Source organism: Aythya marila (assembly GCF_965140915.1).
Source record: "Aythya marila genome assembly, chromosome: 26".
In the NCBI taxonomy this organism is placed as follows: Eukaryota; Metazoa; Chordata; class Aves; order Anseriformes; family Anatidae; genus Aythya; species Aythya marila.
In genome coordinates, this window is record NC_139067.1 from 965,251 (window position 1) to 991,591 (window position 26,341).

A 26,341-nucleotide genomic window follows, 5' to 3' on the forward strand; every position below is an offset into this window, starting at 1 on the left:
TTTAGAGTGCTGGAGTCTTTGAACTGGAAAGTTCAGCAGGGAATCTCTAAACTCGATGGAGTCATTGTGTTTGTATACAGCTAGGTCTGTTCTGTGCAGTGCTCAGCAGAAATTCAAGTTTTTGCCCTTTTCCTTACAGAGAGAACATTTTACTCTCTGATAGGTATTGTTGTTAGAGCATAACAATACTGTTTTCAATACTAATCTCAAGCTGTTTAGCCACATTCAAATTGCCCACTGTCCACCTAAGAAATAAGAACACGGAAAATTTATTGTGGGATCTTAATAACTTGTACAATTCTTTATTTGTAGGGCGTTTCGCAAACTCATAATTCTAGCATGGAGGTATCTGTACTACCTGTTTTCTTGCTTCCTAACTGACTCTCCATTTCCCCTCTCTGGTCATCAGTTGTTGCAACGTTGAACGGAACAAGACAGAAAAGTAGATCTGTGGGCAACATCTTCAAATCACTGGCAGGCCGAGCAATCACAAACCTGAAAAAGCACTAGTATGTGAGATTCAGGCTGCTTTGTGAGGTCTTGGTAGCAAGCACCTGGGACAGGAAGAAAGCTGCAGGGTTTTTTTGCAATGACTGATTGCATCTGCAGAATTCTTCAGAATGATGAGACAATGTGCAGTGTTTAACTTTACCTATTTTTAACCTAGGAATGGCATATATATATATATATTTAAATGAAGCTAATTAGTCTCTAGAACAGCTGCTGAAAGATGTGATAATTTTTTGATTGCTGAAAATCTTTAAATCAAAGTAAATGTCTCTCTAGGAGATCTGAAGCTCAAGCAATCACCAAAACCTTGAAACTGAAAGAATCAGTGAGTAGAACAGGTTAGATGAATCACAGAATCATAGAGTGGTTTGGGTTGGAAGGGACCTTAAAGGTTATCTAATTCCAACCTTCTGCCATGGCCAGGCACACCTTTGAGATTGCTCAAAGCCCCATCCAACCTGGCCTTAAATACTTCCAGGGATGGAGCAGCCACAACTTCTCTGAGCAGCCTCTTCAGTGCCTCACCACCGTCAGAGTAAATAATTTCTTCCTAAAATCTAATCTAAATCTACCCTTTTGTAGCTTAAAACCATTACTCCTTGTCCTATCACTATACTCCCTGTCAAAGAGTCCCTCCCCAGCTTTTCTGCAGCCCCTTTTAGGTACTGAAGGCCGCTATAAGGTCTCCCTGGAGCCTTCTCTTCTCCAGGCTGAACAACCCCATTCCGTCAGCCTGCCTTCATAAAGAAAGTTCTCTGCTTGCAAACTCTCTGAAATCCCTGGCCTCTGCAGCATTACTAACTCAGTGCTCCAGCAGATCTTTAATGAAGAAAAGATAAATCACATTTTAAATGAACTTAAGGGAATCTCATACAAGTGCCAGTAAGCACTGGATCTCCAGAAATAATCACAGCACCATGTTCAGACCACACCAGTTTGCCTCAAATGGCCCTTAATGTCTACAAGGATGTCTAAATTCAAGACAAAAATAAGTAGTTCAGTCATGAGTTGTCATCTTTTGACTTACAGTGCAATTTAAAATGAAGTGTACTTGCCTGTTCTTGTATGGATTGGGCTCTTCCATCAGCCGGTAGAGCCCAAAGCAGAGTATCCCAAACAAGTCTAAAGCTTTGCAGTAAACGTCTCCAAAGGAGTCCTCCTGCTGTAAAAGAAGCAAAAATACTCTTACCTCAAAGGAACCAAAGTGGACAATTCAGCCCAATTCAGCTTAGAAATCTAATATAAAATAAGACTGATATCTTTGGCCTCCTTAAAATATGGCTTAAGCTACACAGTGAACTTCAACTGAATGAAACTAAGCTTCAGGTAATCACAACCAGCCTACATCCTGAAGTACTAACATCAGGGGTGAAAGCTGAGTCCGTGCAGCAACTCTCATTGATACAACTCACCGTGACACCCGTTAACAACCTCTCAGACAGTGGCAGGAGTGCCAGTTTGCATCGGAGCTGGGAGACATTTTGGACTATGTCATCAGGACTTCTGCTCAGCCCACTGTCCATTTCCAACAGCTGCTCCTCCAGTGCTGGGCTTGTCCCACTTGTCACCAAAGTCTGCAGCAGAGCCAAGATGTGATGGTTGTAGTAGGTCTGGAAGGAAGAAACCGTGAAAATTCAAAGACCAATGTGTATGCCTTGATTCCTGAAAGGAAAACAAAATTTTCCAGTGAAAGCCTGGAGAATGTGATCAGACAGACACCTTAAAGGGTTGAGGTTTTTTGTATACTTAAATTAGTCCTTAATTATGTTTGGTTTTCTGACAACATTTATGGATCACCACCTGCTTAGCCCATTTCAGTTTCAAAGAGCCCAGAAGATCCCACCTCCACTCTTCTAATAGAAAGTGCTAAATTGTGCCTGAATGAGAAGATTTTTGACAGCAAAAATGGGAGTCAGCTTTGTTAACATTCTTTTCTTGTGAAGGCTTTCCAGTCAAGGGTCAGGAGAGCCAGAAAAGTGGGCAGCTGCTCCAATGCCACCTGAGTAGGAGCACACTGTACAAGGTGAGGCCGAGGAGGGCAATTACCCTGCTCAGCCCTACAGGCGCAGAAGGAAACTGTCCCTGGAGATGCCTCATGCATTATGAAAACCTCTCTCTGTGCCCTTAACTCAGTATTTTTTTGAAAAACAAACAAACAAAACATACCATGGTCAAAATTCAGATTTGAAGCCAAAAAAGGCACAGCATCCCCCTCACACTTTTTTTTTTTTTTTTTTAAATCTGAACCCTGTTCAGATATACCAAATAACTTATTTCCCACCCTTTCTCAAAAAGCTCATTTCCTATGCAGAGCCACTTTGTGGGATCTGTCACCTGCATTCACCTGAGCAAAGAAACGAAACAAGCTGCAGAGAAGGAACGGTGTTACTAAATCCAAGCTAAACTCAAATCCGCTTAAGAACATCTGACCGTATTGTCGGGCAAAAGGCTATAATGCTGTTAGAGTAATTCTCAGCCTTTTAAAGTAAGGAGCTATAGTCCAGAGTTATCCAGGAGTGATACAGCTTCAGGGGAATCTGCACTTTACATATTTAACAGAAGCGTGCTGAGCTCTTTAACATATCATTGCTGTACTTTTTGACATCAAAAGGATTGCATTTCCATACTTGGATGAATTAATAGGATTTGCATGTCACCCTCATTCTGTACTTTCTAGGCTGAGTTACACTGCAGGAGTCTGAAAGGCAAGGAGAAACTACAGAGGTGCACATGTGTGTTGGTGCGCGCGCACTTAGGAAGCAGCACACTGCATTCAGGGGGTCTCAAAGCTGACTTTTAGGAAGCAACATTTCTGAAACGTGCCCACAAGATGTTACCTCCTTTGCCAGTTGTTTGGTTACAGCTTGAGAGAAGCACATTGCCTAGGAATGTCCTTGTACACAAAGGCAGAAACCTTCTCCCTCCGCCAAGCAGCTGCTTGGTCCCCTTCAGTCCCTGTTGCTACTTAGCTTCTAGAATTGGTCCTGTACAGCTTAGGAACCCACATCTGGGTCAGGACGGGAATTTGGGGTTCAGAGTACCTGAGCCATAATGGCCATGCTCATTGGACTGTTTTCTGCCTACAGCCATTCCAAGAGTCAGGTTGAAACAAATGCCAGTTCTGCTTCAGGCGTCCAAGGGGTAACATTTCACTTCACAGACCACGCTGTGCCATGCAGATTCTTCTGCCACTCGCCTTTCAAGCTAAAAAAAATCCAGCACTCCTGCTCTGAGTGTCTCACACTCAGATATTTACAAAAGATATTTAGTGTCAGAACAAGGAGGTGACGCTGGACTGCTGAAGGTTTTTTTCTTCCTCTTTTTTTTCTCACATTCATGTGTATTTTCCCTCATACTGCAATTGCTAAACAATAGCTTATTTCTCTCCTTCTTCCCTGTATTTACAGACTTGACTGAATGTGACTTAAGGTGCCCCTCTACTCTAAAGCAGAGCTGAGTGCTGATCATTCCTGGACAGACTTGGAATCTATGCCTGAGTGAAATTTTATCCTTTAAGACAGGTCATGCTATGTCTTGAGTTACTTTTACACTTGACACTAGCAGTCATTAATTACCATCTGGCTGATTGACATATCAGTGAGTAGCAGCAATATAATACTTTCCCTAACACCTTCTCAGAAAAGCATAACTGGACTTGACACACTTATTTTGGACTGCTTATCCCTTTGAGAGATTTGTTTTGTATTTATTCAATTTCTGCAAAACTGCCACCCAAGCACTATCCCCTTGGACATGAGCTGAGAGCAAGGCATGTGGAACTTGACTGCAGCATGGGGAGAATCAGGGTAAAGAGGAAGAAAGGAGCTTTCAGAAAAAAAGGAGAAGTCACTTTTAGAAATGCCAGCTTATGAACTGAACTGCTGTTTGCTGCCAAAATCCTGGCTTAACTATACCTAAGTGTCACCCACAGGTGTGTCACCACAAACAATATCACTCAGGTTTGACAGCAACTTAAGACGATTATGTCACCAGGGTGGGATCGCCACCTTCCCTCTGTTCTTGCATTTTTGGTGCAATGTACCTAATCCTCATGGTGCAAATGTTTTTAAAAGGACACTGCCAGTAACTTACAGAGAATCAAAACAATAACTTCTTTTAAAATCTGATCTGTTCTTGTGGATCGGTGGAAGTCCACATATGTGGAATTTGTTTTATATCTTTTCAGAAAATGGCCACTGAGAGATTCCCATCGAGTTCAATAGATTTTCCATCTGAACTTAAGTGTGCGTTTCTGCGTAGGTCCCAGATGGACAGATGAGAAGAATTAAATGTTCTGTTTATGCCCATGCTGCTACAATAAAGTCATGGTAGTGAAAGCTGCCTATTCTCTAGCTCACCAAAGCACCTCCAGCCGGGCTTGTAAAAATCCACTCTACATGAACAGGTAAGAATTCAGAATCCCCATAATCTTCTCAGCCATTAGCATCAATGCTGGAGTCTCCACCATGAGGCCAGCTCGTGCTGAAAGCAGTTTTGGCTTCAGTGACTGCATGTCCCTTAGAGGGACTGATTGTAACCTCATGTTATCAATCAAAAAGTAAATAAATCAGGCTGGCTGCAAATACCTTTTGTAGCAGGAGGAAGTAATGAAGAGTTATGAAAACACTCTAAAAGTTTCTCCAAATAATTCTACGTGTATATCAAAACCAGGGAGTGCTGCTGCTGCTCAGAGCATGCATTGAGAAATGTCTTCTGGAGCTGCCTTTTGGTCTGTAGAGCCTACTACCCCAAGAAATCAAAGAAGCTCACTGATTAGTCCCACAGCAGGGGGTTGGAACTAGCTGGTCCCTTCCAGCCCAAGGAAGGGGGTTGGAACATCCCATGATTAGCAAGTTGCTTGAACAGGAACAGACACATACAATTCTCAGGGCACAGAGTAACTAATCACCTCACCAGTCTCTGCAAGGTTTTCCGTGTCTTTCTGACACACCATTGACCATTGTTAAGGCTGGATTAAGTGGGTTTACCCTGGCTGATAATCACTTTGTTAACACTCTGATGCCACTAAACATGACAGTTTGTGATACATCTACTTACCATAGACAAAAGAGAATTCAAGAAGCTATCTGAGAAGATATCTCCCACAGGGGCAGCAGTGGTGGAAAGCTGATCTTGCTCTGGAAATTCAGAATTGCCGCTGGGAGCCTGATTAATGAACTGGGCGTTTGGTGAAGACTCTATTGGATAAGCAAAGAAGAAACAGAAGACATCTTAGCAACAGAGGGAAGCCATCTAGAATCAGAAAAGTTAGTAGCTTGCTGTTCCATGTCCAGCACTAGCCACAGCACACTGCATTAGAAAAGGAAAGAGGAACAAATAGTCAGTGCTGCTGACTGGTTGTGCAATGGGAGACAAAAGACACAAGCCTAAGACTAATTTTTCAAGCGAGTGTTTTAAGATAGCAGACCAGAATTGATTTACCTGCTTCAAAAAAGAAAGGAATAATCTAATTTCTTCTGCTCGTTTTCCTGAACTAACAGAATTACTATTTCTGTTGGCTTAACTGGGGGTTAGAGAGCTCCTTTCACAGCTGTCCTACTGTTACAGGGATCTTCGCTAGTTTGTCAACCTTATTCTCGCTGTCTGAGATAGTCTTGCAGAATTCCCCCTACTCAGAAAGTGATTCCTCTTTAACTTGCTTTCTATATTGAGAGAATTGCCTAAGTACAGCCTGGCAGAAGGCCCCTGCCGTGCGACTCAACGTGCTGGGTATGTCCTGGCACTCCTGCACTGCCGGTAAGAGCACTGATAAATGACAGCAGCACAGCTAGAGACAGACAGGAGGACTGAAAGGAATTGAGATCAAGAACCCACGTCTTACCATTAAAAAATAGAGCAAGTAACTCTGTGTAAGTAATGATTGATTTCTATTATGTCCCCTTGGGCCAGGAGGCATTTGAGTGTATCATTTTTAAAGATGACTAAAGCTAGCCAGAATCACAATACTATTAATGCCTCCTGTTGTCTCGCAGTGTCGCTGTCATCCTTCAGCCATGTATTCTCAATACAGATATTTCACCCTCCCTGGCCTTTAGGAGTTGGCCCTGCATCTGATATCAATCAGTGTGACTCCCCTGCCTAGCTTGTAGAGTCTGGGTTTGAAAAGCATGGTCTCAGCCATAATAAGGGACCCTTTTTATTTCTCTACACTATTTTATTTCTCTTTTACATACTGGCAAAACTCTTATTTCTCTGCAGATGACTTTGCTATTTCTCCCCCATATCTCAGGCCCTTTATGAGAAGGTTTTCTAGAATCCACTGTTTCAGAAGAATGACTATTTACAACATGCCTGTAATCCCAATGACCAGCTCACAAAGTCAGAAGCTACTCAACATATTGAAATGTGCTCAACTTGGTGGATTTGATCCTGCAGAAACCCACATGTGCAGCTTGCCATTTAATTGGCCTTGCATCAGCCTGATGCAAAGTGGCCGGTTTAGCATTTCTTATTTTCCTGCGGACCTCACTGTTGGACAAGGAGAAGCAGCAGTGTGTGCAAGCATGATGACAACACACAACTCTCCTGCTCCTCGAGGAAAAAAATAATCCAGCCCCCTTTAAAAGAGGGGCTGGCTCTGTTCAGCTTCCTGAATACATCGCTTCCTGCCCATCAAGATTAATTGCAAAACTCCTCTTGACTTCAGTGGTGTCAAGATTTCAACCAAAGGGTGTTAGCTTCTCTTGTGGTAGGTTTTGAACAGCCACAGCACCAGCAGTGCGTGTGGCATTGCTGTGTCAGTGTGTCAGACACACCAGGTGATACAGGTGGCTCTTGGTCCGCACCCGGTGAGCTACGAGCTGGAAATGGGCCACGGCCTGGAACGTGCAAAGCCCTTGCAGCTTCAGGCACATGAGGATTATTCCTCGCAGCTTGTTTCTAGAGATAGGTACAAAAGTGAGCATTTGTCTAGATCAAGGTCTACCAGAGGGATTTACAGGAAGCTTATTCACAATCACAAGAAAGCTCCAGCTGTTTTTGTTTAGTTGTTTTGAGCTTCCAGGTTTTAAGTTGTTGGGGTTATTTTCCTTCCTAGCCCATCCCTGGAACTCTGAACATATTTCTATGCTGTTGAAGGCTACAAATGGAGCAGGCATCCATGTGCTAAGGGACTGGGCTCGATTCATTATTTTGTCAAAGATCTGACATGACTAAAATCCAAGTTATGTCAACAGATTGCAGATGTTTTCCCCTCCACTGACACACCACATCCTGGAGGGAAATCACACTGGTGCAATGCCTGTCTGAAGACGTTAGCTTGACTGCACAATATCTTCTCAGAGGAGCTGGGCCTCAGTAGCCAGCTCAAAACATTTCTGAGACTTTTGGACACAACACAAATAAAAGTTTAAACCACAGTGCAAGAGAATATCCAAATATCACTCTGGGAAATTCAGCAGTTCTGAAGTGACTCTGGAGAAGGCATCAGTATCTTATCATTATCTTTTGCTGTTTGTTTTGCACTAGTTCTTCAGAGTTTTAGCCTAAGGAGCACGCAGGACCTAACAGGTTTGTCCATATTGACCCATTAGCTCTCCAGGTGCACATTGGGACCAAGTGGTACACCAGAGCTTCTTTGAAATTAAGTATTGCTAGCACTTGCTAGATGCTGATGCTACTCACTAGCCCTGGCTCAGCTGCAGACCTGGGGAGGGCCCCTCCCAGAAGTGTTGAGCCCACATAACGTTTACCAGCATTGCATCGAAAAGGAAAGAAAAAAAAAAAAAAGCCTGAGTAAATGGATCAGAGGCCAGCCATGAAGCCTAGCAACATGCTATGCTAATTTGGTGGCTACATTCTTGTGTCGGCACTCTAAATGGAGCTAAACATCCGTGTCACTGGGGACTGGCAGCCCAGCCACACCGCTCTGCTGTGACACTGACTGCTATGTTACTAGTAATCAGTTAATCAGTGCACATGTTCCTAATTAATGGACCTAGTGTGTAGCTATCAGGAGACGAAGACAAAGATGAAAAACAGCCAAGAGTAGTAATGAAAGAGCTCCACGGGTTGCTTCAGTTATGAATACAGGCTAGAGAGGCTGAGCCTTGTGGAATAAGGGCAGAAGTGTCTGGGGCCTAGAGTAAAACACCTGCACCCTCTGTCTGTCCTGGCATGCACACAGGTCCATGCAAGTACTGGACTCTGTGCAGCTGTTGTACAAAGCTTTGTAGTGCAGACTGCTTGGAAAAGGCTCTGTGCTTTCACGGCCACTTTTACAAGTTAGGAAGCCTGCAGCAGCTCCCGCCACGATCCAGAGAAGAGGGAGGAACCATCACCAGTGCTTCAGAAAGGGCAGGGGTGAAACAGAGAATTAGGCTTTGGTTCACCTCATTTTGTTGTGAGATGAAAACTGGCCATGCAGCCTTCCTCTGTTTTTTAAAATCATCAGAGAGAGGGAGGCAGAGCCAAAGGGCAAGTTAGATATCCTCTGAGCAGAGCTGCCTTTGGTGGTTTCTATTTCTTTACTGAAAATAAGGGGAAACCAGGAAAATACAATTCTCATTTATTTACCTTAGTGAAGTCTGTTACAAAAGGTGGGGTAATGGGGGCCACGTGACTAGAAATCAGATCTCCTGAGATCCAGTCCAACAGAAAAAAAAAAGAAAAGAAAAAAAAAAAAAGAAAAAGAAGAAAAAAAAGGACCTTATCTTTATCCTAAATGGATGCTTCAGAGTTTTGCTACACACTGAGACCTTCGTAACACTTTGTTTTATTTATTCTCCTGATAAACCATCCTGACTCCTTCAAAGCCAGTGAATTAACATCTAAGTCAAACCTTTTAATGTTCCTTGGACATGTAGTGCTTGTCGCTTTCTGCCTCTGAATTCTAAAAAGGGCCTGGGGTAAATAAATAATGCAGCACACATATTGCTTCTGTGAAATTTGTTCTTAAAGAATAACTTACTCAGCTCTGTAGTGATGGGGATCCTTTTATAACATGGCTCTGATTGATTCCCCAATGCTCTTCCTCTGAAAACAGCATCTGTAGAAACAGTCAATAACAACATGAGGAGAGAGGAATGTTGGTAGAAGCAGAAAAGAGGAGGGGAAAAAAAACCTACTAACACACAATGGTTCAGACTGACAAATGCAGGAAATCTTTTTCCTATGCCTAAAAATAATGTTATTGTCATGCAAAAATCCCAAAGCATTTCCTATATTTAGAAAGTTTCTTGCCTTGGTTTGCTTTTCCAAGGCTTACTTTATTCTCTCATGGCTTTAAAGAATGACAAAAAAAAAAAAAAAAAAGAAAAAAAAAGAAAAACTCTCCTGGGAGCTGCTTATTGACATTGTAACTGAAATATAATTACCCTCTGTGGTGCAGCAGTGCTGGTTACAGAGTAGTTTGGCCCAAAGCCCCCAGTAAGCCAATTTGCACACAGAGGGATTTTGAGGAACAGCATCGTGTATTATCCTTCCCCCTCAAGAAGGCTCTGCAAAACTGGATGGGACACATGCTGTAGGAATCAAGGCAAAAGTATACACCATGAATTCTGAAAACCCATCACAAAAAGAAAAAGAAAAAAAAAAATAAAAAATAGCAATCCAGAAGTTCCTAGAAGTGTGTCCTTATTCCTTCCTGGTTCTTGCCAACTCGCTGAGTTAGTAGAATCAAGCCCAATCCAAAATCTGCTTGCTCTGTTTTGATTATATCTAATCTCTTCTCCCTTTCTGTTATGTCTGAGTTTTTCCTTTGCTACCCAGCACAGCATCTGGGTAACTGAGTATTAGGAACACTACTTACTGTGCACTCAAAATGATGAAATCTAAACTCCGCTGAGGATTTTGCTACAAATGGAACTTTGCAACATCCAGATACTACGCAATGGCTCCTTCCCCGCTCTGAGCTGCAAGTGAATGTTGGAGATGGAGGCCCCAACAGGGTCCGAGGCAGACCATTGTTCTAATCAGCTATCCCTGAGGTTAGGTGATGGACTGACAAAAACCTCATTAGGGATGTCAGGCATCACAACCCCTCAAAACAGCAGAAAAAGCCAAAGTAGAGCAAGGCATCTCTGAATACAGTGCAGCTGAATGCCTGAAATGAATCATTGCCTTTATTGTACCTTTCCATGTACTGTACCAGTCGATTTGAATGTGTGTCTGATCATTGCCTGGATACCTTTCCCTTATGTCAATATTTTTGCTATGAAACAGTACACAGCGCTCCACCTGAAATCTTACAAACTGGCAGGGTGCTATTACAAAAGATTACTTAATTGTAGATTACTACTGTACATTTGAATTTCAGTAGCTTATTAAGTTGTCAGATTTAATTACCATTACATGTTTAGATTATGCCACAGATTATTTAGTTCGGTACCTAGGTTTGCCAACCTGTTTGCTTTGTGACATGACAGGGTGATAATTACAGCATTACTGGAAAACCTAAAATTTTCCATGGGAAAGACTAGAAGTCCTTGGCATCAGCGCTGACCCTAGTAAGCGCTCATTCTTGCAAGTGTAAGGAATGTTTACCTCTGTGTGGGTCTGGTTCTCTAAGAGCTGTCTAATTCTCTACCCCATCAGGCAGGTAAAGCACAGAACGGGCCTGGGTGGGTTGGGTGTGAAAGGCTCACACTGAAATCTAAAACCACGGGAAGTACAATTGATTTGTGCCTTGTTACAATCTCTGAAGTAAGACTGTGTTTGCTGCAATGCTTACCAAAGCACCTGAGCTGTTAAGGGAACTCAGGGCCTTCCATCCAAATGCGTAGAAATGCACGTTGTTCACTATGGTTAGGAAGCAAAACGCTGTAGCTTTTTCTACAGCACCAAAAGTGGAGATGAGAATGGATTTGGATGGGGAAGGTAGCTGGATATCCACCTGCAGTCCCAGCAGCAATGACAACTACAATATGAGATACACCAGCCTTTGTCTTTTCTTTTTAAACCACAGTACTGCCATACTTTTGGGGTGTTCCTATATGCATTAGTTTCTGCTGCTCGTTTCCTTTACTGCACAACTCCTCCTAGATGTTTCTCCTACAAATAAGACAGGATTTTCCTAAACCTGCTGATTTTGTAACTCTGCAGCTGAAAGCACCCACTCCACATGTACTAAACTGGTGGAAAATGCAGATTTCACTGGAAAAATTTCCTGTAATTAAGCACTGCAAGAGCTGAACTAACACCAACTTTAGATCAGCACCTGCACAGCCTGGCTATGTTGCTAATATTTACATAACTTAAAACCCACTGGGCGCCCTACTCCATTGTGGGGAGAAGGAGTGCGACAGATTAAATTCTGATAAAAGCCATCCTTTCCCTGTTTGAATCTGAGCCTCTCTTTTCCCTGAAACTCTCCTCATTTGCTGATTCCCATGAACTCCCATTTGCTGAATCCCATTGATTTCATCCGTAAAAGTTCTGTCTTCTCTGAGATGAATTCCTACAAAATAATAATGGGGGGAAGTAGGGAGGGAGGGACTGGAACAGTGAAAGTGGGGACGTGCACTCTTTTTCCATTCTGGGCACCTTGATCCAAAACTAGGTGGCAACAACCAACCGGTAATTTACTGTCTTATAGGAGCACACATTTGTAATGTGCCTGGAGGCTTTCAGAGGCAAAGCCCTGTAAGAGCACAAGACACAGCCTTAATCTTGCAGTTGAATCAGCAGGAGCTCCTGCTATGAGAATCCTAACCTAAGATTGCAGGCCTATAATTACAGCAGCAAAGAAGAAAATTGGCTTTTTTTTTTTTTTTTTTTTTTAAACAACATACCTAATGAACATACAAGGAGAGGGAGCTAATTTTTACAGAGGCTGAATCACTGACAGATTTAGTGGCTGGCTGGAGAAAGAAGTGAAACTTGTGTCTTAGCTTTATTTTGTAAATATATCTTTTTTTATTGATGATGATATCCTGTAAGTGAATACTGCTTTTCTGGCTGCAGAAAACACTGTAAATCTGAGGAATGATCTTAACTGAGTAGCCAAAGATGTATTAGACTGGAACTGTAGTCAGTTTATGGAGCAACAACTCACTAGCATCTGAGCTAGGCAATAGGTACCTCATAAATATGCAAAGTGAAAGACCTAAAATGGATAAACCAGAGTGGGTTTAGAAATACAGTATTTTCTCAGCTAGAGGAAGACAATGCTATTCCAGTAAAAATGGTAACAGAATCTAACCCCTCTAATTTGAATCAATCTTTCAGAAATAACTGATCAGAGTAACGTGTAATAACAAGAATAATTTGCTCTGTATATAACTACATTGTGAGCATGAATTCATCTGGCTTTAAATAAGTCTCAGAGCTAAATATTAGAGTATAGATAATATATATATAATAGAAGAAGCTTTGAAAACATGTCCCTTACTTGATCCTAACCCTTCTCAAAACCAGACGGAAACCCAGAAGCACTGACTTCCATGCCTGTTCTGAAGCCTAGGCCCTTCTTTACCCAGGACAGTGGACCAAGCAGCCCTGACTTCTGCTCACTCCTGAAAGGTGTTTTATATTTGGACTGGTTCTGATGTGCTGTATCAGTGTTAGCTGTAATACACAAATAATTGTGTCTGCTTGTCTCTGCTCTAACTGTTCTCACTGCTAGCCTCTTTCTGCACGAGAAAAACTCCTTTAGATAGCCTTTCTCAGGGACTGTGTCACTACAGAACTTGATTGTTTTTTCAGTATCACTAAACAAAAGTTTATCCTCTCTCTCATGATAGCAAGGATGCTGAACAGATTTAAATCCACAAGATCCACTTTTCTGATGCAACTCACCACATGCCCATCCACCCAAGGGAAGCGAGGGAAAAGTACATGCTTGTGGTTTAAAAAATAATAGTAATAAAAAAAGAACTCTAAGCATGCAGGCAGTGGTGGTTCTGACGGTGATATGCCTCGTAAATTGCCTACCCAGCCATGCCTCCGCTTATTCAACTCGTCACACCTATGTCAGCGTTAAGTCCCTGTGGTCTTCTGCTAGAAGGAAACAAAGCGAGCCAAAAGCTACCACCTCAAAGAGAAATAAGCATGAACTCTGCAAGGCAGCTTGGGAAGGCTTTGAAGAACAGATGCTCACATCTCTGTGAAACATACACACACATTGTAGTTCAGAGCTCTGCACACCATGTACTATGATTATGAGTCATTAAGCAAAAAAGTGCTGGAGGGTAGTAGGACAGTGATTGATAGGATGAAATACCCTTTTTGCCCGGAGTGTCTCTCTTTTCCATATATAGGTATAAAGATGCAGTAGGTACAGTATCTGTATCTGTCACTCCAGAGAAACATAAATTATATATATATAAGTACATATTATTTACTTCCTCTCTATATACAATCAATAAAGAGTTCCATATATCTTTATATCTAGGTAGCGATAAATACATTAGTTAAAAGTAATCTATTCAAGTCACAATTACCTCTTACTCAAATATCCCTTATAAATCATTTTTCTTCTGTTCTGATAGTATACACTGTATGCTGGTATTATTTTGTCTAGTTATTATTTAAAAAAAAAAATGTCTTTGCCTCACTCTAATCTTTTCTTTGGCACAGTCGGTGTTTTAAAAGCCTAGAATGATAATAAAGTATAGGGGAAACACTTAAGAGAACCATCCATTTCTCAGCCTGTCTTCAGTTAATTAATACTTCCACATTCTCAAGAGGAGGACAAATCTTAGCTCTTTTGCCAAATTAAGGAAGGAAGAGACACAATAAATATTCTGCTGGGCTGAAGTTGGTTTTGCTTCCATTGCAGTTTTGTGCTATGAGCTCTGTTTGCGTGGGAACAGAGAGCCCACCTTCTCAAGCCTCAAGGGAGAGGTATTATTTTACTCCTTTTGAAGGATGGATTGGGCCTCCACTCACACGTGCTTTTGTGAGTAAATACAGAAGTTACCAGCTCTGGTTACCATTTAGCCTCTAACCATCGTCTCTTTACTGGAAACCTTGAAGCTTCACTCAGAATTTTCAGGAGGAACTGGCATATTTCCAGGAGCAATTTTGGATTACCATTCCTTTGCAAATCTGTAGCTACAGAAGTTGGACTAGGCTGTCCAACCAGCAAGGCTAAAATGGACTTCTGGCCATTTTAAAGGGCATGTTTATATTCAGAAGAGACAGGCTATGGCTCAGACTAGTGACAAGTGACCCCTTCATTCCTCCTCCTTTAGTCCTCTTTCTTGTCACATCAGCATGCTTGCAGGCAAAGGGAAACACACTTACCTAGTGAGGCTGAGCTGGGCTTGTCCTGCATGGATCGGATGTTCAGAGTGGCTAGGATGCTTTCTGTGTCCACCAGGGAAGGATTGCTTGAAGCAGTGGTATTGGAAGACAAAATGGCACAAGCAGAGCAATCCCGGACATTAACTGCCCTCAGATCTGCACAGCAGAGAGCACTGCCCTGATAAAACCAAACAAATACTGATAAGGAGAAATCTGAGGAAACTGATCATTACAGATCATTAAAGGTGAAAGATGAGCAAAAAAATCTCTTTTGAACCCAACTGGCAAATAGCATTTTGGAAGCACCTCCAAATATGAGCAGCTTTGGTCGGACAGTGAAACTCATGGGTCTAGATTTGCAATTCATTGGACAATTTCCCATTTCCAATCAGGATTACCTTCTCAGTGCCTCTGCAGGTAACCAGAGAAGTCTGAGACTCCCTCAGAAGAAAATAAGTATTTAAGAACGGAAAGTTTTCCTACAATATCTTGGACTCAAACTGGAGTCTAGAGCCTGACAATTTTGGTACTTTTTGAATCTGAATTGTGCTATCTATTATCAAAAACTTCTAAAATGTATTCAGAAGTGTGCAGGAGAGCTAGAGAAAGGAAGGAAGAGGAAGAGACAAAATGCAAAAAATTCTTACCGAGAATAACCACAGCTTTGGGAAATTTTGAATAAATTTCCATTCTCTTTGCAGATATTCCAAAGACCCAAGAAAAACAATATCTTTCAGCTCATGGTAAGTGAAGTTACTAGCTCTTAAGGGCATCACGAAGTCCTGCAGCCCAATCAGCGGTGAGTTTGCATCACCAAAGACGCAGACCAAAATGTGATCCTGCAGGTTCAGTGCTGCTTGGTCGTTGCAACTCTAAATTTAAAACAGAATTCTGGTAAAACAGCTAATAAGTTGATTTTAGATTTGTTTCTTCAGTTACAGAGACTTAAACCATTTCTTAGCTTTGTAACATCTATGGGTAGAATGTGACTATATAAACCAAAGTATTTCCCCTGAAGTAGTTGGATTCCAAGTGTATCCTACAGAAGTGAAAAAAATAATTTATATTGGCATAAAGCAACAAAGCGACAACAGTAGCTTCATGCTAGGAGCTTAATAACTATTTTGTCCTGGTCTTCCCTCCCTCCCCTCCAGGCTAATTGTTCACATTTCTCAAATGAACTAATTAGCCTGGAAAAATGCAGTACTGGGGAGTGAGCACTGCTTAGCATGGCTGGCATCTTAGGGCTGGTAGGTGGTATGGGCAAGTCCCCAAACCAGGCTTGTCAGAGGCACAGCATTAATGTCCACATTAACCAGCCAGAAACTGTGGGATGAGTATGAGTATATCTGTGCGATGTTCATTCCTTGGCTGTTTTTCTTTTTTTTTTTTTTTTTTTTTTTTTTTTTCCCAAACAGAAACAAGGGTCTTTGTCAGGGAGAAGTTTCCTGATGAGAGATTAGAATCATAACCAAATTAAATGATTGTCTCTAACTAATTAGATTAGTTTAAATTGAATAATGAAACCTTTAGCTGTATTTAATGTAACATGCCTGAAGTCCAATGATTAGTCTTCTGAATGAAGCTAAACAATTAAAAACACAATCTATTTTATAGCTTATTCTATAGGAAGAATTGGAAAAACTATTACTGCTGAACTCTGCTGAGGAAATATGCAATTACAAGATCAACGGGAGCAGTCTGTATAGCGAGTGAGCAGGAGGAACAGGTTAGCTAATCTGAAGACACTGGGAACAACTTGGGCCTTCCTTCCAACCTGGGACCAAGAAGCTGACTACATCTGTCATTTATTACTTTATTGATGAAGTTAAGGAAAATAATACATATTAATGCTCAAACATCTATGCATTATTAAAATGAAGGTTAAAATTCCCCCCAAAACATTTAAATCACTTAAGAATACATACCTCAAGTAAAAATCACCAGGAATCACATTTTCATGTGTGTTTAGATGCCCTGTGTTCTGCATGGGCATCCTGGAGGAGCTTCTGTAAGGTGTATTATCTAGTTTTCCTTGTTTCTCAAACGGAAAGAAATACTAAAGTGTCATGACAAAGCCCATATAAATACACCTGCACCTTTAAGCACCTACATTATTTTTAAAATATAGCTTTTGAAAACCCAGAGCATAGTCTGAGACTTTGTCAAGCACCCAACTCATTCCCAAAAATGCACCTTAGTCTCCCAAGCCTTTAAGGGCTTGCCTGTGCCAGAAATGTGAATGCAAAGGAAGACACTGTGCGAGCATGAGGTGCAATAGCTATCATGCACTTATTTTCCTTGTGGACATTCTTAAACTTCACAGAGAGCCTCTGGCATAGTCTAGCTAAGCTGCACAAAAATACAACACAAAAAGTACAATACAAGAGTGGCACATGGGGAATTAGGCCACACTAGCAATTGTAAGCCTTTTCCTCGTGTAAGCCCGCCTGTAAGATCTTTTCAAAACATTACCCTTCAATTCTCAGTGCCGAGTTTCCAGGACTATTGGGATATTTGCCCATTTGTAATGACTAATCCTATTTTGGAGGTTGCTGGGCAATAGGGTCCTTTTATTTGCTTGGAAGGAAGCTGCAGCATTTCAAGCAGCATGAATTCCAGCCTGCTACAAGTCTCCCAGCTGGCAGAACAGCTTGAACATTCTGTATTTTTGATGAAATCTTTGATCACCTCATTGCAAGATTTGGTTGCCTACTCTCAGCTCTCTGGCAGCTCTGAGCACAACCTGCCATTTCTAGATAGGATTTGTTCTTTTACAGATTAGACACATGAAATAAATAAACCAGCCTTAAAGATATCCAGATCAATAGTGTTAGGGACACAAGGGTATGGAAACACAACACGCAAAATATAAGAAAAAGATAGGTGTCAATCAGAGCTTGCCTTGTACATCTGCTGAGATCCTCTCCTGAAACAGGATGCCCACCCTGCTTCAGATGAACACGGAAGGCATTACTGATCCCTTGTTACCTTGGTGATCCTTCTCTGTTCCCAGGTTACCACCTAAATTGTAGTAAGTATGTCCATGGAATAAGCCTTCAGCTCCCATCACTCTGACAGAGTCTTTACGTGACCCTAGTCAAGATCTTTTATCTGCAACTCACTCCTGAGAAAGGGGGCAATGGGCTCTGCCTCTCTCCTTCAGGGCAGGGTCAGCCAAGGGAATGCAGCTAAATAAACAGTAAACTAGAGAGCTGTGCCCTCTACCCAGATCTGTGCCTTGAAGCCCTGGCTTATACCTAGGAGAATGAAGAGGAAGACACATGAAAATGCTGAAGGCAATCACCCCAAGCCTACCAGAAGAGCCTCCTGCAGCAGAACAGCATCACACCAGTGGAACCTTCCTGTTGGGTCTAAGACGACTCTGCTGTTCTCCTTCCCTTGGACATCCAAAACCCTGCAACAGAGAAAGCAACTTAGCTATAGAACAACTTCTCAGCAGTAGCAGCTACAGCTTATCCAAGTCGAGATAACACCTCCAGCTGCTGCCGAGATGCCCTCTTTATTTACATCATAGCTTTCAGCTCCCTTAGCGGCAAGGAAAAATTACGATGTATGAGTCACAGGGGTTATACAGTGGGGAAATTCCTTTGTCAATGTCAGTTAAGTGGGACAAACATATGGAATGATGTACTGTAAAGAATTTAATTGAATTATTGTATGGGTTGTGATGTTTATGGCTGTTTGAGCTTGGTCCCTAAGATAATCTTAAATAAGTTCTTCAGTAGGGACATTCACTGAAGCAATATTTATATAAGCATGGTCTTGATTAAGAGCAAGAAGAAGTCAGGAGGAATTTTTCCCTTGTCTTCAACAACGTAAATTAGGCCCATATTGCAGGATATTCTTAGAGGCAAATTTCAGATACATAGCTTTGTTTGCGAGCATTGTGCTAGTCCAGAAGCAGCACCAAGGCCACGTGAAACAAAAGCCATTCAATCAGACTCTACTTGGATATCAAGCTGTTCCAAAGGACCACTGCAGATCAAGAATTGTTGGGGAAACTCACGTTGAACAACAAAGAGTTATGAGAGAACTGGTGTCTGCTCATGGAAAAGACCTGGAATCCGTTGGATAAACCATTTGCTCAGCACCATCTCTCCAGCTTTACTGTAGGTAGAAGCAGCCCTGAACAGTTGTCTTAGGAACAAAGCTTATTTAATCTCTCTGTAACTGAAATAGCAGCGATAGAAGAAACTTGCCAACCAGGATTACAATGTGCGCTGAACACAACAGCCTTAGCGAAGCTGTATGACCAGACAAGTATTTGGTCCTGACATTGTTTTTTCTTGTCCAGCTCATACTTATCTTGTCTGTGCAGTATCGGGTAAAGTGAGATTAACAGAGGAGAGGGGGAGGGATTTTGCTAGGGGAAGGTGTCATTCATCACGAGGCTTGCAAGGCAGATCCAGCCATGCCCTGCACGGCCCAACTGACACTGGTACTAGGTTTTTAGGACTCCTTACCTGAACAGCAGATCCAGCCCAAGTGCCACCTTTAATGTGGACAAGTGGCAGATAATGCAAAGTGAGATGCAAGCTACGCCGGATGGACGAAGGTGCTGAAAAATCTTTTCTTCAGGCAAGAAAGGGACCACAGAGGTAGAAGCAGGTCTGTATGCACTGGCTGCTGCACTACTGCCCAAGAGGATGCAAGAGCAACAGGCACTGTCAGCTTAGCCTGGGGGAAAAGGTGGGAGCAACACCACTTTCAGCCTCTGCAGTGTGTCTCTGCAGCCCTGTGCTAACTGCAGGAATTACATCCATTAGCCACAGGTCTCCTCCTCAGATAATGAATATTTAGGCCAGTGATTAAATAGTATTTTGACAAGTTGGAGACTATCTTCTCACAAGCTTTCTTTACTTGCCTCAAATTTACCAATCAATCAGTGTATATATCTCTATCATAATAAAGACATCATCTATGTACACAACCTGTCAGAAATGACATCTTTTCATTCTAATATTATGGGAAATATATACGCCTTGGAGGAAACACCTGATGGATCCGTAAAGCGGGAGGGAGAGGGAAAAGACAGCAGGAAACCCACTTTATCATAACAGCATCCACCCTGCCAAAGCCAAGCACATTCTGATTTACCAAACCATTCTTTAGTTTAGGGTTTCTTCTGCCACAAACTCTGCAAATTACATGATCCTTACAGAAATCTGATTTCCCTGAGCAACTCGTAAATCATTCTGCACTGGACTCTGAGGAGCTTGAGGACGGGGACACTAGAACTGATATGGTGTAGTACCATGCAGAGAGACAGAAATAGTCTCTGGCTGAGCTACAGTTACTTACTACAGCTATTAGCAGGTTATCTGGGTCACAAATTGACTGTGCTGTTTGTGCAGTTATCCATGTTTGCTCCCCATGAGTCTAGAAAGAAAGCAGTTGCATTCACATGACGCTGTGCATTGCCGTGTTTGTGTTACTTCTTCCCCCCACAGCATCACATTCTCATTTAAAGCTCTTATCACTTACTTTGCACTAAACAGAGAATCAAAAGAGCACAGGACCACGTTATCAGAGACCATACAAGTAGAGCTGACTTTGGAAAAAGAATTGGGTACTTTGGGTTTTTCTAAAGATGCGGTCCCAGTGGCTGAACATTTGAAAGCACTGTTCCAGTGCCAGGTGCATAAGCCACTGGTGTAATCAGTCTGTGCCCAATCTGCAGGTGTACTGAACAGTGACCCATCATTAAACTCAGAGAGAAATTTAACCTCAGTCCACAAGCTTATATATCACCCAAAACAGCAGTTCAGTCCAGTGTAGCAGCCAAACTGAGGCAACTACAGCATGGCAAAACATTTCCTTTTTGCCTCTCCCACAGCCATGACCTAATATAAACCAGTCACTCATGTTTCCATGAATCAAAATAAATAATGTAGCTCACAGCTAGACTAAAAGATGGTCAGACACATCCAAGATGTTTCAGACTTCATTTGAGGACTAACATAAGTGATGAACAGTTGTCTATAGTATTAGAAGGCAGGGAGTGGAAGTCCTTTTATCTAATTGTTAGCTGCCAGCAACTTCCTGCTGACAAGCTCTCTTTAAGTTCCTTACAAGGTCTTTGCAAAGCCCTAAAGCTTTGTTGCCTTCTCACCAAGCACCTCAGGACAAGCAAGGCCTGGAAGAGTTGCACCACTGGACCTCAGCATCCTGCACACGAGAATTCTGCGAGCAGAAGTCTGCAGAGAGAGCAGACACCCCCGTGTACCTGCGTGGAGCAGGCAGGTTGCTCCAGCAGCTGCGTTTGGAAAGGCCCCAGCCCACCAGCACAACAGCCCTGACATTCCCCTGTCTCTGTACTGCAGCCACGGGGATGATTTAACACTTGGCATGTGGGCTGTTCGCTTCACATCCCATTTGGGAATCCTCTTATTGTTTCTTGAATCGTTCCCAGATCTGCACATATGTTAACCTTCTCCTTTAGGGAGGAGCGGAGTTTCACACACATACAATGAAAATTGCCTGTGCCTGTGGAGGCTGCTGCAAAGCCCCTTGCTCACTCCCAGGCCTGCACTATGAGAACATGGCGCGTATCTGGGCTTGGCTTATTCATCATCGTGGATTATATCACTCGAATCACAATGCTTCAAAGTATTTTCCCTACCTCACAAGGAACTATGAGGCTTAATTAATTAATAGACACAGAGGCATTATGCGTCATTGCAAAATGATGCAATTTAGAGTATTCCACCCAATAATTAACAAATGTATCGGGCAACAAGTAAAGCCAATCTTAAAAACGAGCAGTTAATTTTTTTTTTTAATTACATCCACTGAACCATATCCGCCCCTAAGCAAAGCACGTGTAATCCCAGTGAAGTCACTGCGGTCGTATAGAATTCACTAAAGTAAAAATACTCAGTAGTTATCATTTATATTGAAGCAATACTTACAGTTTTCCCCCTTAGGTTTAGAGTTGTAAACGTGAACAGCAAAAGCAAAACTAAGTTGAACTGAGAAAACAGTATGGAAACAACCCTAGGATTTGTACAACACAAAAACACAAAAGCTGAGTCCTAGTCTAATAGGCACAGCTTTATACCTCCACTTCTTGGAACCAAGATTCTCAAATATAAGAAGAACTCCTGACATCCATGTGGCAAAGTCTGAGGAGCTGGCAATGCCAGAGAAACTCAGAATGCATCAGGATAACTGGCCTGGACTGCCCGAACAGTTATCTACGTGAACTAGTGGGCCTACTTCACCAAAGAATCCTCAGAAGGACATAGAAATATATATATATCTTCTACTTTTGTTATCTGGCCTCCATTTCTGCACTCAGCCTCCACCCAAATCACCTCCCTCAGCTAACACTTTACTGTATAAGGACATATTGTTCAGCCCTAGATATAAACCAGGTGTAATAACTCCAGCTCTTTTTCAAATTAATATAGCACAGTTATTGTGGGGAACCTGGATACTACTACAGGCAGATCTCACGTGTCAGAGCTGTGAGCCATTGTTTCTGACAAAAAACAACAGCCCATTATTTCTAGCATCCCTTGTGAAATCTTTGCTGAAGTCCCCCTCTTCCCTTCCGAGGTCAGAGGAGGGCTAGATAAAATGCAGCTTCTTCTCCTCAGCTTGAGAGTGAGTGTGCATGTGCATATTTTTGTTCTTTCACTGCTACTTGGGCTGGGCATGAGTTGGATTTTAAAAACTAAATCCCCATCCTGCTACCCACACACAGAATAGTGGCTTGCTTTGATTCCAGAAAGGCTGTTCAGAGAGTAAGACAGCAGACAGCTTGAGTAAGGGTGGCAAAATTCAGCTCCTAATTATTAGATTAAAGCCTTAAAACAGTTGTCATGTATGAAGGGACAAAGTGGAATTTGGCAAACAGGAAGGGAAAAAACAAATCCTCTCATAATGATAAATAATCTCTGAAGACAACCTTGTCATTTTTTGAGAGCATCTCAACAGTTTCCTCTTTTTATTTTTTTGGTCACTGCTTATCAAAATTTGCATGGCTAGTTAGTGGGTTAATTTAATTATGAGCAGCATTTATGAACAGCCTGATGGGGGATCTGCAGAGGGCAATAGAATCTGTTCTTGAATTATGAAATTGCACACACTACACATCTGGAAGCCGTCATGGGACAGATCGCTGCCTTGTAAATGCGTGTTGAGTGTTACAATATTTTACTAAGCACTCCCAATCTGTCAAGGTTTACAGGAGAGTAGAGACTGGGAACATTTGGGATCATTTGTGGCTTAGAGCCATTAGCTACTTCCACCCACTTATTGTGACATTATTAATAGCAAAATAATCTAAAGAGCAGAACTTGGCTTAGTCAAGATCTTAGATAATAGGAGTGATATTCACTAAGGGCCAAAACCAGAGAGCCAGCTCCCAGCTGAATAATAGACTACGCTGGATAACACAGCCTTGATTTTGGCTGAACTGGTAAATTTGTGCACACTGTTCCTCCGAGGACTTACCTGCAAACCTAGTCTCGTCTTGTCATTTCAGGTTTGTGGCTCATGGTGACACCGCTCAGGAAGTAACCAAAGGAGAAAATTCTACAGCAGCAGCATGATGTTGCCCATCACTTCCTAAGTGCCCTCCTCAGCTGTGGTTAGTGGTAAGAGAAGTGTTATGCACCTAACAATAGATAGAAGAGCTTACACTTCATTAAACCATAGACACAGTAATAAAAGCTATCTGCCAGAATAGAAAAGCACAAGCTGTATTGGCATTGCCAAAGATAAGCAACATCCAAGTTCTTCTGGAGTCAGAGACAAGAATGGCCAATTAGCCACCAAGACACAAATCATGTAGAAGTTCATTTCTGGTTAGGCACACAGGAATAGATTTCATCCCATGAAATGCAATCCTGTGCTGAGAAAACCAGTACTTGGCCTCTGAAAGAAACTTTGCACCAAGTTTCTTCACCTGCTGGAGCCACAGCTTAACAAGAAGATTTGGAAGACTTCTATCTCCATGGAGCTTTTGGCTCCTTGTTAAGCCATCACATACCTATTTAAATCAAATCCCCATTCAATCATTAAGTATGCTTTTTTCTTATGGGTCATTATTATGTGATTTATGACATCGGTGTAATTGTCAGAATTACTGTGGGTAATTAAAATATGAAATGCATGCTGCCAGAGGCTTCAGTCACTCTCAGCACCCTCATTAAAAATCAGGAGCTGACCAAATTATAAATAGACTGGTTTGCACAAGTTCACAGGGAAAGCTAATTATGAAACTTCTCCTTATGCACTCAGAACACACACTATCAGTCATGCAAATTCTTTAAGTGATTATACGATTGTATAACGTGGAATCGGATTAGTACATACAGGTGGGTGCAACTTCAGTTACCACAATGCTGTACAACTGTACTTTGCACGGTGAATGTGAGTCCCTAAAATTCTCATGCAAGCTTGATTACAGATGTGGGACAAGGGCCTGGGGAAGAGAGAAGGGGTGATATGAAATATCATTCCATATCGCTTTTGATATGAAGTTAGAAAAAAGCTGAGGAATACATAGAAAGGTGGAGGTGCAAAGGATAAGGCTTTCTGGTCTATAATGGTAAGCCTGAGAGAAACAAGAGAGGCCTACACACAGAAAGGAAGAGAGCTTCAGAAAGAAGCTGCAATGATCTTTTGATTAGTTGGTTAAATTCATTAAAAAAATGGTGCCTGTCTAAAATCACAGAGAATTTAGATGCCAAATGCAGTGAGCATGAATATGAACTGAAGAAAAATTCTATGTATAAGAAAAGGTCTCAGTCCTTGCCCTTGTCTAGTATTCTGAATAACTTACTCTCCAGAAGGAAAGGAAAAAAAAAAGCAAACAATTAAAAAAAAAAAGGCAAAAAAAAACAACTAGGGGCCTATGTATAAAATTAAGCTGAAATTGAATCAAGAACTAAATCACTGAGGAAAGACTGCTATTCAAATTGGTCACAACACCTCTGGTGGCTTAAAGCCAAAATGGAGTATGATTTTGCTTATTAAGACTTTTGTTAAAAAACATGGAACCTATCCTTCAATGCCAGCAAACAGACTTAGTTTTCACACAAAGAGACAACAAGCCTGTACAAAACAAGTCTGGGCAGATTTTGAACACCATGGAAGCTAAGTTTTCTGTGTCAAGCCGACGCTAAAATATCTGATCCATCGCACTGATTCTCAAGTTGCAAGTTTCAGTGAAGATGAGAAAGACCTCATTGTTCCATGAGCAAGATTCAGCCAGTCTGCATTGACAGAACAATTTATTAGGGTGCTTAAAGATTCATTTGGACCAAGAAGAGTAATGCTTAAAAAATAATGCTGATTTATATTCTGTGTACCTGTGCAAGATTCTGGGGGTTGGAGATTTGAAGAGTGAAACCTTGGGGGAAAATAGATGTGGATGATGTCTCCTACCTGAATTTTCTAACCCTGACAAATCGCAGGTGTATTTTTCAGCTTATCAAACTATCACTCCATCCAGCCTGTCACCCTGACTCTCACAAGGACTCCTCAAAAACACACAACAAAAACATGGGACTTCCCAGAAGAATAAAAAATGGAAAGGAAAATATTCTTTCTTTTTTTCCTGGAGGAGCTTCCCTGCTTGACACCAGTTCACAAACTTCTGGTGCCCAAAGTATCTGTCCATCTTCTTCCTCTTGCATCCCAAACTACAGCAGTACCATCTGCATAGCTCAGGAAGGACTCGTTTTAGTATTCCACCCCTGAAGTGTTCGAGGCATCCATATTTTTCCATGTTTCTATAAACCCTCTGAGGTTTGGCTATCACTGAAACACCCCCTCCACATCTTTCCCGTTCTAGCAATAAAAGTAAATCCAAAGGAATGTGAAACTTGTCTAACATGTGAGGTTTTTTGCTATGCCAACAGACTGCTAAATTTTCCACAGAGCCCCCACCCTGCAGAGTAAATACCAGGTAGTGATCAAAAGCACAATGTGCCTGCTGACAAAAGGGATCTCGCTCACTGTAACAACACTTTCTCCACCTCTATCTATCTCCTTTTTCTTGAGAACACAGTTTTACACTTGTCCTTCATACAAATAACCCGAGGGTGGGAATTATTCAGAAGGCTCGTGTTTGACACCCCATCTGTTCATTTCTGACAGCGATATATAATGTAAGGCTATAAAAACTTGAAAAATAATGCAACATAAAAAGGGATTGACTCGGCTCCAAGAGGCCATAAACGGTAACAAATACCATTGTATGATTTATTTCATGCTGTAATCTTTACAGTAAGTCATCTTTCAGACATTTCCTTGTGACAGGTTTTAATAATATTAATGCCCAGAGCAATCCAAATCATCGCCAATAGACATATTTATCAAGCTGCCAATCCAAGTAAATGAAATTCTATAAGCAATAATGTAACATGTTTAAAGGAAGCTAATAAAACAAGTCAGGAGAGAAATATTACTGCAAACTATTCTCTCTCTAATCCAGCCCTGGATTTTATACAGCCAAAATGCAAATCTTTCCCTCCGTGATTTATCGCTCCAAAAATACCAATGACCTTTTTGGGAGCTCTTGCACAGCCCTTCTCACACATTTATAAAGATTGTGATGCATTCTGCCAGATTAGCTGGGCTGGAGTGC

At 41.8% G+C, this 26,341-nt stretch overlaps 1 protein-coding gene across 1 annotated transcript in view; it reads right to left on the minus strand.

Moving 5' to 3' along the window:
- Window positions 1-317: 317 nt before the first annotated feature.
- KCNU1 (potassium calcium-activated channel subfamily U member 1) overlaps window positions 318-26,341 on the minus strand; it is a gene marked incomplete at its 5' end in the record, with an annotated part of 50,360 nt that continues 24,336 nt past the window's right edge. The window contains 8 exons of the mRNA XM_082779576.1: window positions 318-495; window positions 1,566-1,669; window positions 1,923-2,120; window positions 5,569-5,708; window positions 9,440-9,517; window positions 14,716-14,893; window positions 15,363-15,587; window positions 18,034-18,133. Of these exons, the coding sequence (XP_082635702.1) occupies window positions 327-495; window positions 1,566-1,669; window positions 1,923-2,120; window positions 5,569-5,708; window positions 9,440-9,517; window positions 14,716-14,893; window positions 15,363-15,587; window positions 18,034-18,133 (1,192 nt within the window). The 3' untranslated portion in view covers window positions 318-326. The remainder of the gene's footprint in view (window positions 496-1,565; window positions 1,670-1,922; window positions 2,121-5,568; window positions 5,709-9,439; window positions 9,518-14,715; window positions 14,894-15,362; window positions 15,588-18,033; window positions 18,134-26,341) is intronic.